General features: G+C 36.6%; 1 protein-coding gene across 1 annotated transcript in view; it reads left to right on the top strand.

Annotated features, from left to right (window-relative positions):
- KIF5B (kinesin family member 5B) overlaps window positions 1-14,563 on the top strand; it is a 33,332-nt gene extending 18,769 nt beyond the window's left edge. Inside the window, exons 13-26 of the mRNA XM_066199987.1 lie at window positions 139-207; window positions 1,309-1,515; window positions 3,261-3,404; window positions 4,059-4,247; window positions 5,088-5,205; window positions 5,550-5,611; window positions 5,725-5,834; window positions 6,017-6,118; window positions 8,186-8,246; window positions 8,356-8,427; window positions 8,596-8,700; window positions 9,199-9,415; window positions 11,136-11,265; window positions 12,003-14,563. Coding sequence (XP_066056084.1) covers window positions 139-207; window positions 1,309-1,515; window positions 3,261-3,404; window positions 4,059-4,247; window positions 5,088-5,205; window positions 5,550-5,611; window positions 5,725-5,834; window positions 6,017-6,118; window positions 8,186-8,246; window positions 8,356-8,427; window positions 8,596-8,700; window positions 9,199-9,415; window positions 11,136-11,265; window positions 12,003-12,009 — 1,593 coding nt within the window. The 3' untranslated portion in view covers window positions 12,010-14,563. The remainder of the gene's footprint in view (window positions 1-138; window positions 208-1,308; window positions 1,516-3,260; window positions 3,405-4,058; window positions 4,248-5,087; window positions 5,206-5,549; window positions 5,612-5,724; window positions 5,835-6,016; window positions 6,119-8,185; window positions 8,247-8,355; window positions 8,428-8,595; window positions 8,701-9,198; window positions 9,416-11,135; window positions 11,266-12,002) is intronic.
- The last annotated feature ends 535 nt before the right edge of the window (window positions 14,564-15,098 follow it).

Raw genomic sequence — 15,098 nt, 5'->3', positions numbered from 1 at the left:
TTTTGTACTTTTATTGCTTTGTTGTGTAACTATCTCAGAATAGGGAAAAATTAGATACCTAATACCTGCTGTTTCTTAGATTATTTTCTCTGAGTGGTATTTGTCAGTTTTATGAACACAGTTATATTTCAACTGCAGGATGAAGAAATTAATCAGCAGAGTCAACTAGTAGAAAAACTGAAGACACAGATGTTGGATCAGGAAGAGGTGAGTTTTGCTCTTGCATCTTTATTTTAGTTTCGTTTGTCTTTCCTTTAAAGAAATTGGAGGTATTTGGAATAGGTCACAGTTTATCACGAGGGAGTAGAATGACAGCTTACTACTGCACAATAATTCTCTTCTATGCCTAGTATAAATGCTCTGCCTGTTCATTCCTCCCACTTACACTGTGCTGATGGCCAAACTTAAACCAGTTTACTTGGATCTTAAGTATCCGTGAAGGTTGAAAGAATTGAAGTATTTTATGGAAAGACAGCCACAGTTTTCTTCCCTATGCAAAGTTAACTGGTTGTCAAAACTGAAGCTAGCTTGATTTAACGTAAAAAATTTGTTTTAAGATTTTCTTCTGGTCAGTTGCTGTACAGAGAGAGAAAGGAGAGGAGGGAAATGTAGTGGCCCATAATGAAAAAGGAAGTATCTATGTGTTAATAGAGACCATACTTGCCAGAATATTCAAATTATTTGTATGCACATCAGTTGCCAGGGATATAAATTAATGGGGTGAAATTCCTATTAATAATGAAAATTTCATTTAGCCAAAATATTAGAAAAAATATTTCTCCATAGCACAGAGTTTAAAAAATGGTAGTCCTTGTGTACATGTTCAGAAGGAAATGGGCCAAGGACTAGGGAGATTGAAGCTACTGTTGAATCTAATTTAAATAAATAAATCTGCTTTTTTACAATTGTATCCTTTGTCTAGTTATTCTTCAGCAGCTAACAGAGTTAAAATGCTAAAGTTTAGTCCCTAGATTATTGACAATTTCAGACTTGTGAGTGTTCAGTGGCTTTTTTGTGAACTTGCAATGTTCCACGTACATTTGTAATGGCTATCCCTATGTCTTCATTTGTAATCACTTCCATTTTTAAGGTATTTAAAAACTTAAAGAACAGTGAAAATAGATGGTAAATTTAGTTGTTCATTGTATCCTGTTCTTAGTATCCTTATTGCGTGAAGCTAGCCAGTAGGAGTGTAGATATAAGCTATTGTAGTAGCTAAAAGCATTAATAACATTCAAATGCGTGTGGAATTTTCGTAATGAAAATATTTATTGTTGTATTTTTATTAAATCTCTATCAATATTGCAGCTTCTGGCATCAACCAGACGGGACCAAGACAACCTGCAAGCAGAGTTGAATCGCCTTCAGGCTGAAAATGATGCTTCTAAAGAGGAAGTGAAAGAGGTGTTACAAGCCCTTGAAGAATTAGCTGTCAACTATGATCAGAAGTCTCAGGAAGTAGAAGATAAGGCAAAGGAATATGAACTGCTTAGTGACGAACTCAATCAAAAATCGGTATGAAATTGGGATAAGAAATTACTGACAGTCTTCTGTGTGACTTTGCTTGCCTTACCCATATTTCTTAAAGTCATTTGAAAGTATTTCACAAGGGAAAATGAGAGCCTAAGTCTAAAATGTACTTTGTTTTTTTGGGAAATGCTTTTCTAAAACCTGTAAGCTTAAGAAAAAACATATGGTGATTATTGACCTTGATGGCACTTGTCTTTTTAGTGCCTGTGGCATTTTACTTACCTGAAGAGTGTTCGGAAACATCCTAGGTGTCAAAACGTAACACTTTCATTCCATGCTGGGGTTTTTTTGTCTTTCTGGGGCAGTTGGGGAAATCCTGACTGAAAAATCTGCTTCTTCTAATCTTGCAGTTGCAGTGAGCATGCTACAGCTCTTGAAAGGAATGTGTATTTGCCTGCTGTGTGTATGGAATGCGAGATAACTTACCTTGATGCCTTCAAAAATAAGCAGTTTGTTTTACTTTCTGGAAGGAATAGTTGAGGATGTATTCCTAAAGTTAACCCTGGTTAAAATACAGATGCAGCATCAGTCTCACAGAATACTGTGCACCTCCTTACATACCTGTGAAGTTTCTGAACTGACTGACAGTTTTGGTAGCCAGTTATTTGGCAGACCTCAATCAGTTTTAAGCAGTTAATACTCTATCTACTATCCTAAAATTCTAAGTACTAGAAAGGATCAGTGTGTTTGCTGGCATTGCAGACAATATTAATGCCACAAGTCTCACTGTTCTCTGTTCTTGAAGATAATAATAAGAGGATCCAGGTCTTCTAGTGACTGTGGCTTTCAGTTTTCAGTTACTAAGATTTGACTTGGTAGAACACTAATGATGTAACTGAAGTTCAGAGGATCATGAAACTTCTCTTTAAACTTCTGAGTAATCTTTACTGGTAACTTACATCACTTGAAGATTGGCCAAAAGTCAGGGAATCTGTGGTCTTACAAGCAGCATTTAAAATCTGTTGGAGTAGGCTTGCTCTGTGTATGTTTCTGAAGTGTATGGTTTGTTTTTTGCTGGTTTGCTTTATTGGTGTAGTTTTTTAATTATAGGTAGTGATTCTAGATATTGTAACTAACATCCATTGAGTGTCGTGAACAACTCAATCTGCAAGAAAGCAACTGTTAGAGGTGGCATAAAATTAAGACATCCCACTCTGGCACTGCTAACCCATGCAGTAACCATCTTTTGGGATCTCTGCATGAAACTTTCCTGCTGTAAAACTTCTGGTGTTTTTTTAAAACTGGACAACAAATAGCAGACTCTTGAGCATTTGAGCTGCTGACCTGCAGCCACTACAACCACAGGAGCTCAAACCAGCTGAACAAGTGCTCCAGAATAAGTGTTGTGCTTATAAAATCTCAGTACTGGGAGACTACTCTAATTTTTTGATTTGCAAGTAGGGAAGAGTTAAGAGCTCTGCAGATAAAGCTGAAACTGTTTTCATTTACCAAAATATGGTGAGAAGTGTTGGACTTGTCCATTTACCTTTTTTCTATAAATGTGATTCCCTGCAATATTTAATTGTGTATAAGTCTAAATGCTGTTTAACAATGTTAACACTAATTTTGCTGCAGAGTTTTAAGATTATAATTTTGAGAGTTGAAGGTCTCTGTCCCCAGTACTTTTTAGTTCTTTCACAAGAAATGCTGGTGCTCTGTAAATAATATGAAACTAGTTCCAAGAACAAGAATGTGTTTTGTTTAATCAAGGTTAACTACTTTTACTATAGGTCACTTTAGCCAGTATAGATGCAGAGCTTCAGAAACTTAAAGAAATGACCAACCATCAGAAGAAACGAGCAACAGAAATGATGGCCTCCTTACTAAAAGATCTTGCAGAGATTGGAATTGCAGTAGGAAATAATGATGTCAAGGTAAGAGTTAATCACTGCTGTCTTCAGTGCCATCTATTAAACAATATATTGTGGATAGGTGAAGACATTTTCTTAGTATGGTAAAAATTACCACCATAGGAAGCTTTATGTATATTAATAATTTGGACATAAGTTTCGTCATTGCTTATATTGTGACTTAATCGGGTCCCAGACAAAATTTGATTATGCATAGACAGGGAAGAGCAGGCATGATTTTTTTTTTTTCTGAAGCAGTTTTCTCATTCATGTTACCAAACTGCTGTATGAAGTGGTCTTAATCAACTGCATTGTCTTGGAAATCTAATATTGGCATAAAGTGGTGGTCACAATGATACTTGTATTAAAAACAGGATGAGGACATGAAATAAAAGATAAGTCTAGAAGATGGCTATAGGGTAAGAATGTAAGCAGTATTAGAAATGAATAGTGAATTGTATTTCCTTCTTCAAGCAACTCATTGTCTTTGTGCAAACTTCTAAACAATCAATAGGAAAACTTAAATATCAAAATGTAAGGGTTTTTTTGTTTATTTTTAAAGTTCTGTGGTTATCAGATGAGGCTGGGGCTGTGTCCTGGGCATTAAGATGCTCCAATGCACTGTTAGTTCACTTTTGTTATGTGAGTTTTCTAAATGTGCTATTCCACCCTTTTCAGCAGCCTGAGGGAACTGGCATGATAGATGAAGAATTCACAGTTGCAAGACTGTACATTAGCAAAATGAAATCAGAAGTAAAAACAATGGTGAAACGTTGCAAACAGTTAGAAGGCACACAAGCTGAAAGCAATAAGAAAATGGAAGAAAATGAGAAGGAGTTGGCTGCCTGCCAGCTCCGGATCTCACAGGTAAACATTTCTCTACAGTGTACAGCATTCTTTATAAATTAAATTCATTAACCTATTGGGGAAAAAAAGTTGCAGGGTTTTTCTGGCACCTAGCAAAGCACACTGTGAGTGAACAGTCATAAGACTCAGCTGTTTCCTTAGTGCTCTCATCAGATTGGATGCTTCTAAGTAATTCAGTGTGACAGGATGTCAGAATTTCTGCAATATATCTGTAGCCTGCTAATGCTTTTGTAGCACTTGTATTAAATACTGGAGTCCATGTGTTCTCCATCACAGGATTCTTTACAAATACAAGGCCTACAGAAGCAGTGGCTAGTGGGCAGTGCCTGCCAATGCCCCAAGCTGGAAGTGGGAGAGGTAATAGCAGAGTAAAATTCCAGGAGGTTTGCATAGCAGATTAAATTCATTTCTAATGAGAGAAGGGCCATTTTAATGTGATTGTTATAAAAAATAAGTAATGCAACTTCTAACATTTCTAGATAGGCAATTTAATATTTCTGTCTTTTGTTTTTCATACAGATAATAATCTTTTTTAAAATCAGGAGATGCACATTTCAGGCCGGTCTTCTAAATACAATGGGTCTCTCTCACCTCTGTTAGTATTTAACATTCAAAACATCTCCCAGCCAAAAATGCATTTCATTTCAATCCAAAATAAAGACATTGTCTTAAAGGCTACAGATCTTCTTGAGTAGTCATACTCTTCTAAGAGTCTAGTTGGCACCATTTTTGTTTTGGGATGAGGTTACTTGTTGTGTAAAAAATAAGTATGAACTGTTTATGCAGATGTAATTCCATGGTACCTAGTTCCAAAGCAAATGAATCTTTTCATTCCACAAGCATGAAGCCAAGATCAAGTCACTGACTGAATATCTTCAGAATGTGGAACAGAAAAAGAGGCAGCTGGAAGAATCTGTGGACTCCCTTAATGAAGAATTAGTTCAACTCCGAGCACAGGGTAGGACTTGCCTCCCTACACCCCACCCACCACCACCATCATTTTAACAACATAGTGGTAAATAGGGTATTGTCTCGGTTCTGTTTAGGTTGAAAGGTAGAGCTATAGAAAGGTTTTTTGCTACTGAACATGTAGAATTAATCCATGGTAAAACATGTTTGCTGTTTGAAAGAACTGTTATTGATAGGATTAAAGATGTTACTAATTTAATTAAATGTTGTGGTGGGAGGGGACTTTTTCCAAATTGTAAGGTGTTGGCAAGGGAAGGGGACATTAGTGCCATCATCCATGTGATTGTGTAGATACCTGACTGAAATGTGTTTTTTGTTCTCTGTGTCTTCTAGAAAAGGTCCATGAGATGGAGAAAGAGCACTTAAATAAGGTTCAAACTGCAAATGAAGTCAAGGTAAGTCAATTTCATTGTTTAAAAAGAAGAAAACCCTAACAACCCAAATCCCTACAGATTGATTATCTGGTGGTAACTCAGAGTATTTAATATGTTCTGGTTTTTTCTAATAGCAAGCTGTGGAGCAGCAAATTCAGAGCCATCGTGAGACACATCAGAAACAAATCAGTAGCCTCAGAGATGAAGTTGATGCAAAGGAGAAGCTCATCACTGAGCTTCAAGAGTAAGTACTTGTCATTAGTTTAGTGGCTCCAAATGTCTCTGGGCTGTGCAAGTACAGAAGCACAGTACAGTGGAAGAAAGTGGTGAGAGTTTCCTCCAGAACTGTCCTTCTGTCTTCCATTTTGTTATTGAATATGCTGTCTGAGAGTTTCAGCTGATAAAACATTTACTTTCTGTGTTTAGCCAAAACCAGAAGATGATGCTTGAACAGGAACGTCTGAGAGTGGAGCATGAGAAGCTGAAAGCGACTGATCAGGAAAAAAGCAGAAAACTTCATGAGCTGACGTAAGTGATGATGCATAAAACAAATGTGTGTGGGGACACTTCCTTTATTAACTGGTGACCTAATATGATGCAGTGCCTCTTACTGTATAATATGCTTACTAAAGTGGCCTTCTTGAACCTTTTTTAAAACCTTTGCCCTGTGTGAATGCTTAAAATAAGAAGTAAAATTATGAAAGATATGAAGGCCACAATTGTTTTTTTTGTTATTATGCTATGGATTGGAGTAATTAACTTTTCAATTTGCAGCTAAGTATTGCATTCTGTAAGACTGCAAGAGTCTTCTAACAATTCCCCTTATTCTTTTTCTGGTTCTTGTATCTCCTTATTCTTTTTATGGTTCTTATGTGATTTAACTTGTTAGGTGGCTCTGATTGGTTTATTATTAAAATTAAATAGTTATATGCTTCATTGATTAACTAAATTACAATATCTTAGTGAATTAGCGACTCAAAAGTTATTGTAAAAATGGAATTACTTTCTGCTTGCAGGTAAGTATCCAAGTCAAGCTCAAAAACAGTTCTCAGCTTCTACAAATCTGACCTTAATCTTCTGGAAATCTTTCAAAGTGTATCAGTTGTAACCTCTTCCTGGCACATACAAATTTATCTTTACAGAAGCCAGAGATACATTATACGTAAAAGTCCTTTTGGAGAGTGCTTTCTGGCTATATATAAAACACACATAGTGGTTTTCAGGCGTTTTTGTCATAACATTTGAAGTAATCAGAGGGATCTGACTGATCTGTGCTGGTAACTAAGAAGCAGTGCTTGCTCTTTTTTTTTTGCAGTGTTTTTTTTTTGTTGTTTATCCTGTTTAACTGACTAAAATTTTAACAGTACACTGGTCTCATGAATCCATCTTACTCTGATTTATTTATATGGCACAATGATTACCAAACTTACATTAACTACAATAGATACAAATAGATACAAAAATACAATTTTCTTGTCTTGTAAGATTTGCTATACGTACCACATTATTGCTTTCTACTTCAGTTTGTGGGCTCAGCTACATCTAGCATTGACCACTTTAAAGCATTTGCTGTATAAGAACATTCCTCTTCAAAATCTTTGCAAAAAAGTTTTAAAAATTAGTTTTGTATTCTGTGTCCTCCTCCAGCCTTTTTGAATCCAGTTATTTTCCCCTGAATATCATAAATGTGCATGGCAAATGACAGACCAAGAACAATGCCAATTATTTGCTTTAGTTTTTTCAATTTGAAGTTGTATAAGATGCCTGGAACCACTTGTCCAGAGGTATCTGGAAAATGGATAGGATAGTGACATTATTTAGAATATTTTATTAGATCAAATGTTTGCTCATTTAACTATGAACTAGTAGTGAAACTGAGTGAGGAGAAATTTCAAGAGGAAAAGAAGCTTTTTAAACTACTTAACAGGAACACCTCACTTTCATGCAGTCCTTGGCCTTTCTATTCTAATCTCAGGTCACGAAAAGAAAAGCCCGTGTTCCTTTCCTGTATTCTGTCATTTTGATAACTGCACTGACAGTTCTGAGAAAGAACACTTCCTGTGCAGAAAATGCTTTCATATTAAGTGGCAAGACAGCAGCTCTGTACACTGATAATCATCAGTTATATTCCTGTACACTGATGTTGTTGTTATGATGCTGGTTTTACCAATGTGTTGAGGGTGAGGTGTTAAAGAAAACAATGAGAAAAATTTTAATCTGGCACACAAGACTTATCATCTTGGCTGGTCAGAGCTAAGAACATTTGTAGGATAAGATCTCCCCAAATACTCACTCTGAAGCTGACTCTGAGACTCCTTTCTTTTACTGTTCTGGAAACTTCTATAATTTATTCATCTGAATGTACTTGTTTGTATTCAATATTAAATTTTCCTTTTCCTTTTGCAACTTCCCCAATCCCATCACCCCCATGCAATACAGATTTCTGAGTGTCATCTGTTGGTTACGTCTTTAATTTAAACCTTCAACCAAAAGACTTTTTTTCATTTGTACCATACAGTGTTTATTGCTCTAGTCCTTTAAAACAAAACTTCTAATTTTTCTAGGATATTTCAGGAATAATTTATTCTCTTTTAGGGTTATGCAGGACAGACGGGAACAAGCAAGGCAAGATTTAAAGGGTTTGGAAGAGACTGTGGTAAGATAATCGGAATATATTCCAAAGCAAATGTCAATATTTGTCTCTTCTTTTTTTTCTTTCAGAGTTTGTTTGGGTTGTTTTGTTAATTTCTTGTCCTTAACTGTAGGCAAAAGAACTTCAGACTCTTCACAATCTTCGGAAGCTGTTTGTTCAAGATTTGGCTACTAGAGTGAAAAAGGTAATGTGGTGCTGTAGTTAAACTTGTTTCTGAGAATGCTGCATGGATTCCAGTTTAGAACTAAATTAGGATGTTTCTTTGGTCTAATTTTTCTGGCTTGATTGTAATATACAAGTTCAGATTTGTACTTAGCCTCCTGTCTCCCTCTCCATGTCTTTGTTACTGCAGAGTGCTGAGATCGACTCAGATGATACAGGAGGCAGTGCTGCACAGAAACAGAAGATTTCCTTCCTTGAGAATAACCTTGAACAGCTTACAAAGGTTCACAAGCAGGTACAATGAGTCTTCATTTCAAATTTTAATAAAATTACTCCAGATCCATCATTACAGAGGCAACTGCCTATTGGTCATAAAGTAACTTTTATAAGTAAATACTTCTACATATTAAGTGTGTGTTTTGCTACAGAAAAACTTTATTATTTTGTAACATAAATTAATTAGCTGTTTTAAGTACATGTGGGTGTATAACAAAATAGCTGCATTTAAACTGAAAGGGACCCAAGTTCGTGTTTAGACTTCATATCTGAGTCATGGGGCTGCTTGCCTGTCTCCAGTGGAAGAAGTGCCTCTGTTGGGTAGCAGGTTCTTCCACAGTAACTGATGTTTCAAATTACAGTCTCAGTGTCTCTGACCTCCACAGATTTACTTAAAGCTTAAGCAAAGTTAATATAGTAACCCTACTGCTTTGCCTCTTTAGGGGTGGGGAGGGCATTTGGTTAGCTCTCCATAGGAAGAGAGATACCAAGAAAATAATCACTTTTGGTTCTGTAGCTGGTACGTGATAATGCTGATCTTCGCTGCGAACTTCCTAAACTGGAGAAGCGACTTAGAGCTACAGCTGAAAGAGTGAAAGCTTTGGAATCTGCGCTGAAGGAAGCCAAAGAGAACGCTTCTCGTGATCGCAAACGGTATCAGCAAGAAGTAGATCGTATAAAGGAAGCTGTAAGATCCAAGAATATGGCCAGAAGAGGACACTCAGCACAAATTGGTGAGTAAAGACTCCCTTGCCCTCTAAAGCTTCATCTGTCTCCTACTTTTTGTTTTGCTTTGTTTTTGTATATATGGGCATCTTTCAGCCCTCATTGAAACTGCACATATCAATGTGATCTGTTTTCTACAGTGAGTTATATTTTAGTTAACAGACTGTGTGTGGAGGTGATACTTTATGGTTGTTTGGCTTTTTATTTATTTTAAATGGCTTTGGAAAAGGCTTACCAACCTAGAATTCTAGCCTAAATATGTTACATTTCCTAGAAGAAACAGTACACTGCATGTGAGTCTTAATCTCTTAGATCATTCCAATTCCATTCCAATTTCTAAGACTAAATAGGTATCTCAAGGCAACAAGAAAGATTAAGCCATCACCTTCAACAACAACAACAAAATTGACCTGATCTTAAGGGGCGGCGGGGCAGACAGAAACCCACAATATCCAAAGATCCTTCATTACCTTTTCAGTTCTTTGTTCCAAAACATACAGGATCCACAGCCCTCTCTAAGGGAAAGTAACAGAAAAACAGGGGTGGGAAGGTGGAGGCAAAGTAGTCATACTCCTTTGCTCCTCTGCCTGCCATTACTCTGTTGAGTGCTGAGGACTGAGAAGGTGTGTGGCCTGTGGAGGACTGTGACCTGTGGAGAACTTAACTGTGCACATTACACTGCAGCTGTAGAACTAAAGGACTTCAGTCATCAAAACACTTCTCTTAAACCTTAATATGACTGAAGTGAGCATTGCAGTTAAATTTTGCTCATATTCTGTAGGTCTGCAAAGAGCTGTTGCGAAGTAGTTAAAATTTTTTGGTCACATGAGGTGGCAGCTTGCAGACGGGTGCTTTTCTGTCTTAATTTTCTCTCAAGTGGCCTCCAAGAAAACAAACAATTCTCTAGTGATTGCACCTGAGGTATACAGCCTCTCATGAATAAATGTCTATATGAACTAGTAATGTCTTCCTGGAGATCAGCTTCCTATAAGGCAGTAATTGAGAAGTGTTTCTCTGCTGCAGCTGCTGCCTGTAGGTTCTTTTTCTCCTGGTGAAACTTTTAAGTGCTTCTCTTTAATATTACAGAACTTCTGAAGTCCTACACATGCATTACACATTTTCTGTTAAGAGCTAAGGACAAAACTGATTGAAAATACAGTTTAATAAGTGTATGCAGCTTATGAATGACCTGTCAAAACTGCCAGATTTTCACTTTGGCTATAGAGCAAATTTTGTTTTTATTTGGTGGTAGGTTGATGGAGCAGTGTTATCTGTGGAGTATTGGTACACAGAACCACCTGCAGAGAGAGTAACTAGTGACTTTATCAATCAAGTAGGTGTGGGAATGACAGCAAGTATAATGGTTCCTTACTAATACATAACTCTCAGGAAACTGTCTAGTGTTGTGTTTCATTTGAGTTCTTATTGCCAAAAAGTAGGATTCATAGAAGGTACTACATTATGTGGGACAGATAATTGTTGTGAAGATAATCATTATCCGAAGCTTTGTGAGCTTTAACAGGGAACAATAAAAGCAAAGCCTCGTCTATTTTCCAGGGTTTGTTGTAGTTGACGCTAATCTGTTAAGTTCTCAGCATGCCATCCTCTAAACTTGTTTTCTTATTCAATTGTGATTATTACGTTTGGGTAATGATATCAGTAAATTTGAATTATCCAAGGCATTGTTGTGTATATATTTGTAAGTCACATTTCTTTCTTGTCATGCAGCTAAGCCGATCCGCCCTGGCCAGCATCCAGCAGCTTCTCCAACTCATCCAAGTGCAATTCGTGGTGGAGGTGCATTCACTCAGAACAGCCAGCCAGTTGTGCTGCGCGGGGGTGGACGGCAAGACAAAGTGTAAGTTTGTCTTGTAGCATTTTTTAAAGTGTGTGATCAAACTACTTTGTATTAGGTTTATTACAGTTCGTTCTGTGGCATAAAATCACTTGAATAGTCAGATTAACTTCTCCTTTTTACAGAATTGTATAGCCAGAATATATCTAAATATATCTAAAATGGGGTGGGGTGCTTGAAATCTGAGTGCTCCTCTTCTGAAGGGGTCCAGAACCGCTTATGTGAATTTTGTTTCTATTTGTTAGCTAGCTGACTTTTCCAGGCTCTTTCTCCAATTCAGAGAAAACTGGGCTGTAGTACTAGTCAAGGTACCTGGTTCTGTTCAGTAATGTCTTTTAGTAAATAAGAGGTTGAACTGATGGATACTTCAGCCTTGAATAGCATTTGTCTTGAATGACCAAGAAGTTGCCACTAGCCAGGAAAAGCAGCAGCAGTCATGGGAAATGGAGCTGGGCTATAAGTGGTTTCTGTCTGTAATGTTTACTCCATTATTGCAGTCAAGATTGCATCCCCAGTCAGTTTGTCATGCTGTGAATTTGTTGGTAGCAGACAGCATTGCTTAAATGCTTTGTGTTGTATGATTTCTTATTTTAAACTGGGTTTTTTATTAGCACTTATCTGAGTGGTTTAAGAACTAGACTCATAAAGGCCATGTAAATAGTTGATATGGTCTACTCTGTATGTAAATAATTTTGGTTTTTTGGTTTTTGGCTTAACTCTGTGATTTTTTTCATTTACAGTTGCTGAAAAGTAAATGCAGCATGAGGAGGATTGGATGTTGTGTAGAGGGAGTCATTCCATGACAATAATCTCTCCTTTTGGGGACTGTAGGATTATTTTTTGAAAATTGTATAAATTATACCTGGCCTGTACAGCTCTTCCCCCTTCTACAAATTCTGCTAACTGATTCCCAAAAAATACCAACTAGAGTGCAATTTTGGCGTCTTGAAAAATGACATGTTACTTAAAGTGTAGCTCTGCTTATTACACAGTTTGTCTTTCATGTCTTAAATTTAGTCTGCACTGTGCCAAGCTGAATGTACGTTGAGAAAATCTTAGTTCAAATTTTCTAGCTTAATTTGTGTACATCTTATTGTCTTAGGGAATGTGCAACAGTGTTTAAGTATACTTTCGTTTTTATCACTGCACATAACACTACATGTCCCACTGAATTAGGGCAGCACTCTACATTACAATTTTCTTCTGGAATGCTGCATAGAGCATTGGAAGTGACTGTGTTTGTACAGTGTGAGGATGCTGAAGTGCTGAGGAGCTGCCTCGAGGCACCGCGACACCGCCGACCTAAAGAGTTCAGTATGAACAAGGCTCTGTAACTGTTATCCAGTGCCCGGCCACCGGGTGACTTAGATTCTATACTGTACAGTAATAAGAGTAAACCTGAGTTTACAAAAAAGACTTTGGCAATGGATTATGCCATCTGTCCTGTTCCTGGTTCTGCACACAGTACAGTCTGGTGGAGTGAAAACATTCTGCTTCATTCTGATGAGCCTGTCTGTCCATTTGTCTGTATCTGTGACGGTTCACTTTCGCTATTTTGTAATAGTGAAATGAGGGCAATCTAAACTGTAACTTCATATTCCACTACATACAGTACTGGAATTTTTGGCTAAAATTTTAATTTTCAATTTAAAAAGCCTTTTTCAGCAACAGGCCAATGAATTCAGATACGTAAATAAAGGACACAACTTTTTAAAACTGATGTATCCAGAAATGCCAGTGGCATGTGTTTAAAATAACAATAAAATAAAGCGCTACCCTGAATTGTATTTGTAATCCATTTGTAAGTAGGTATATGAAATGTCCAAAGTAGTAGTTGTTGAATATTTTTCTTCTCTTTGCAATAAAGTCCTGTAAAGTGGCTAACAAAACAAAACATGGGGTTTTGATTTTTTTTTTTTTAATGTTTTGTTTTGAGCTCTGGTACTCTCGCTGAGTTGAATCCGGGGTTTAAAGTTTTATAGTATAATTTACTTAACTTATTCATAGGGTTTAGCCACTATAATTTTTAGAACAGCCTCCTTCTGTGTAGAAACTAGTTACCAGGTCTTTAAGAAAGAAGAAACTTAGTATTGCTGGAAAAATTCAATGAGTTTCTCAGACCTGGTTGATACAGCTTTTTGTTCTGGCTTGAGTTTTTTCCTGGGTATTCAGTTATTGTGGAAACAGTAGAAACTCTGACTGTTCAGACAGCAAATCACTTTCAATTTTTCTATTTTAAAATAGGCAAAGTATTTATATTATGGAGTATAGTCAACTTTTAGACCTTGAACCACTTTTTTTCTATATCTACAGTAGTCTGAATTTTTAATAGTTTGATTTTTAAAGGTTGAGTGTATCAGTTGGAAATCCCACTATTTTGGAGTTTTCAGCTTTTAAAACAGTTTTCTTCACTAAGGCCACCAAACACTCCAAACTTGCAGTTGTTTTAGAGCACAGTTGAAGGCAGCATACTGAGGGGAAAAAAAAAGAAAAGAAACAACAAATATTTTGAATTAAATTTCTCATAATGGAATCAGCACTGTCCATTATCTTTCTCAATGTTAACTACAGGTTTTCGGGCCTTCATTTGTCAATGTGCAATCATAAAAACAAAACAACACACTCAAATGAAGCAGGATTTTTTTCTCATGCCTGTTAATGGGGGTTTCATTCCTGTAGGTAATTGTCATGGGTTTTGGTGCTGAAAATTGCTGTGTTTAAAAAATTAGATTAAAATAGTAACTAGTGTGTAGCTCAGTGTACATCACCTTTTTATATTTAAACTTTTTTTTTTTTTTTATTTTAAACCTTTTATGAAGTTTACCAAGAACTGCCTCTTAAAATGTAAAAAAAGGAGAAAACCACGCAACTTTCTTTGCTTTCTGATTTGGCTGTCATAGGTCAGCCAGACAGGACAATTACTGTATTTTGTAAATTAAAATATTCAGCCTATACGGGGAATGTTCAACACTGCTATTTCAACTTGCAGTCTTTGAATGGTTCTTATTTTTATGTTCCTCTAGATCATATTTTTAAAAGATGGTTTAGGATAGGAACTTGGTGAAATAATATTTATTTCTGGTGAACAACTAAATTATTTACATAACTTAAATGCTGACTCACTACTGTGTGTAACTCTAAATTTGACATGAGGACAAGTCTACCTGTGGAATCTGATTTAACTTCAGTACACTTAAGATGCATTAAAACAATTGGTTTGGGGAAGACGCCATATAGTTTTAACTTACCTGCATGCTGTAAATGTATTTGTGTTTAAATAAAGAGGAGAAAAATCTTTGAACTTCTTTGTGCATTTATCCCATTTATTATCTCTGCATGTGATCAAATATGCTGATGCAACAACGTTCTCTAGGTGTGTTGTGTTGTGCCTGGGGCACTCCTGAGTGTGTTGTCAGTTGTCTGTATGGTGATGCTCGAGGTTCTTGTTTTATCCACATGCTTGAACAGTTGTTTCCAGAGTCCATGTAAACTTGGTCGGAAAAGAATTACCAGGAGTTATCACTTGCTTTGTGAACCTCTCTTTTTTTAAACTTGATGTCTGCTGATTTGGTGACCCCACCTTCTGGCTGAGACAGATCAATCTATTTCCAGTATTTCTGTGCCATCTAGGCTTTGGTAGGCTTCTTTTTCTTTCCAGGGACTCATTTTCCTTTACTGGTATCTGTAATAGCTGATTCTACTTTTTTCTTAGTGCTATTGAACTGGTGCTTTTTATGGAGCAATGTAGTTATGCAAGGCTGCAATCAACTTCTGGATAATTTCCACAGAAAAAGATTTAGCTAGATGTATAGAGCTTTGATATATATATACACACA

This window comes from Chamaea fasciata, unplaced genomic scaffold (genome assembly GCF_029207755.1).
Source record: "Chamaea fasciata isolate MVZ Bird 193981 ecotype frontalis unplaced genomic scaffold, bChaFas1.0.hap1 SCAF_1, whole genome shotgun sequence".
Classification (NCBI taxonomy): Eukaryota; Metazoa; Chordata; class Aves; order Passeriformes; family Sylviidae; genus Chamaea; species Chamaea fasciata.
The sequence above is the reverse complement of the archived record's forward strand: the minus strand, read 5'-3'. Positions and strand labels throughout refer to the sequence as shown.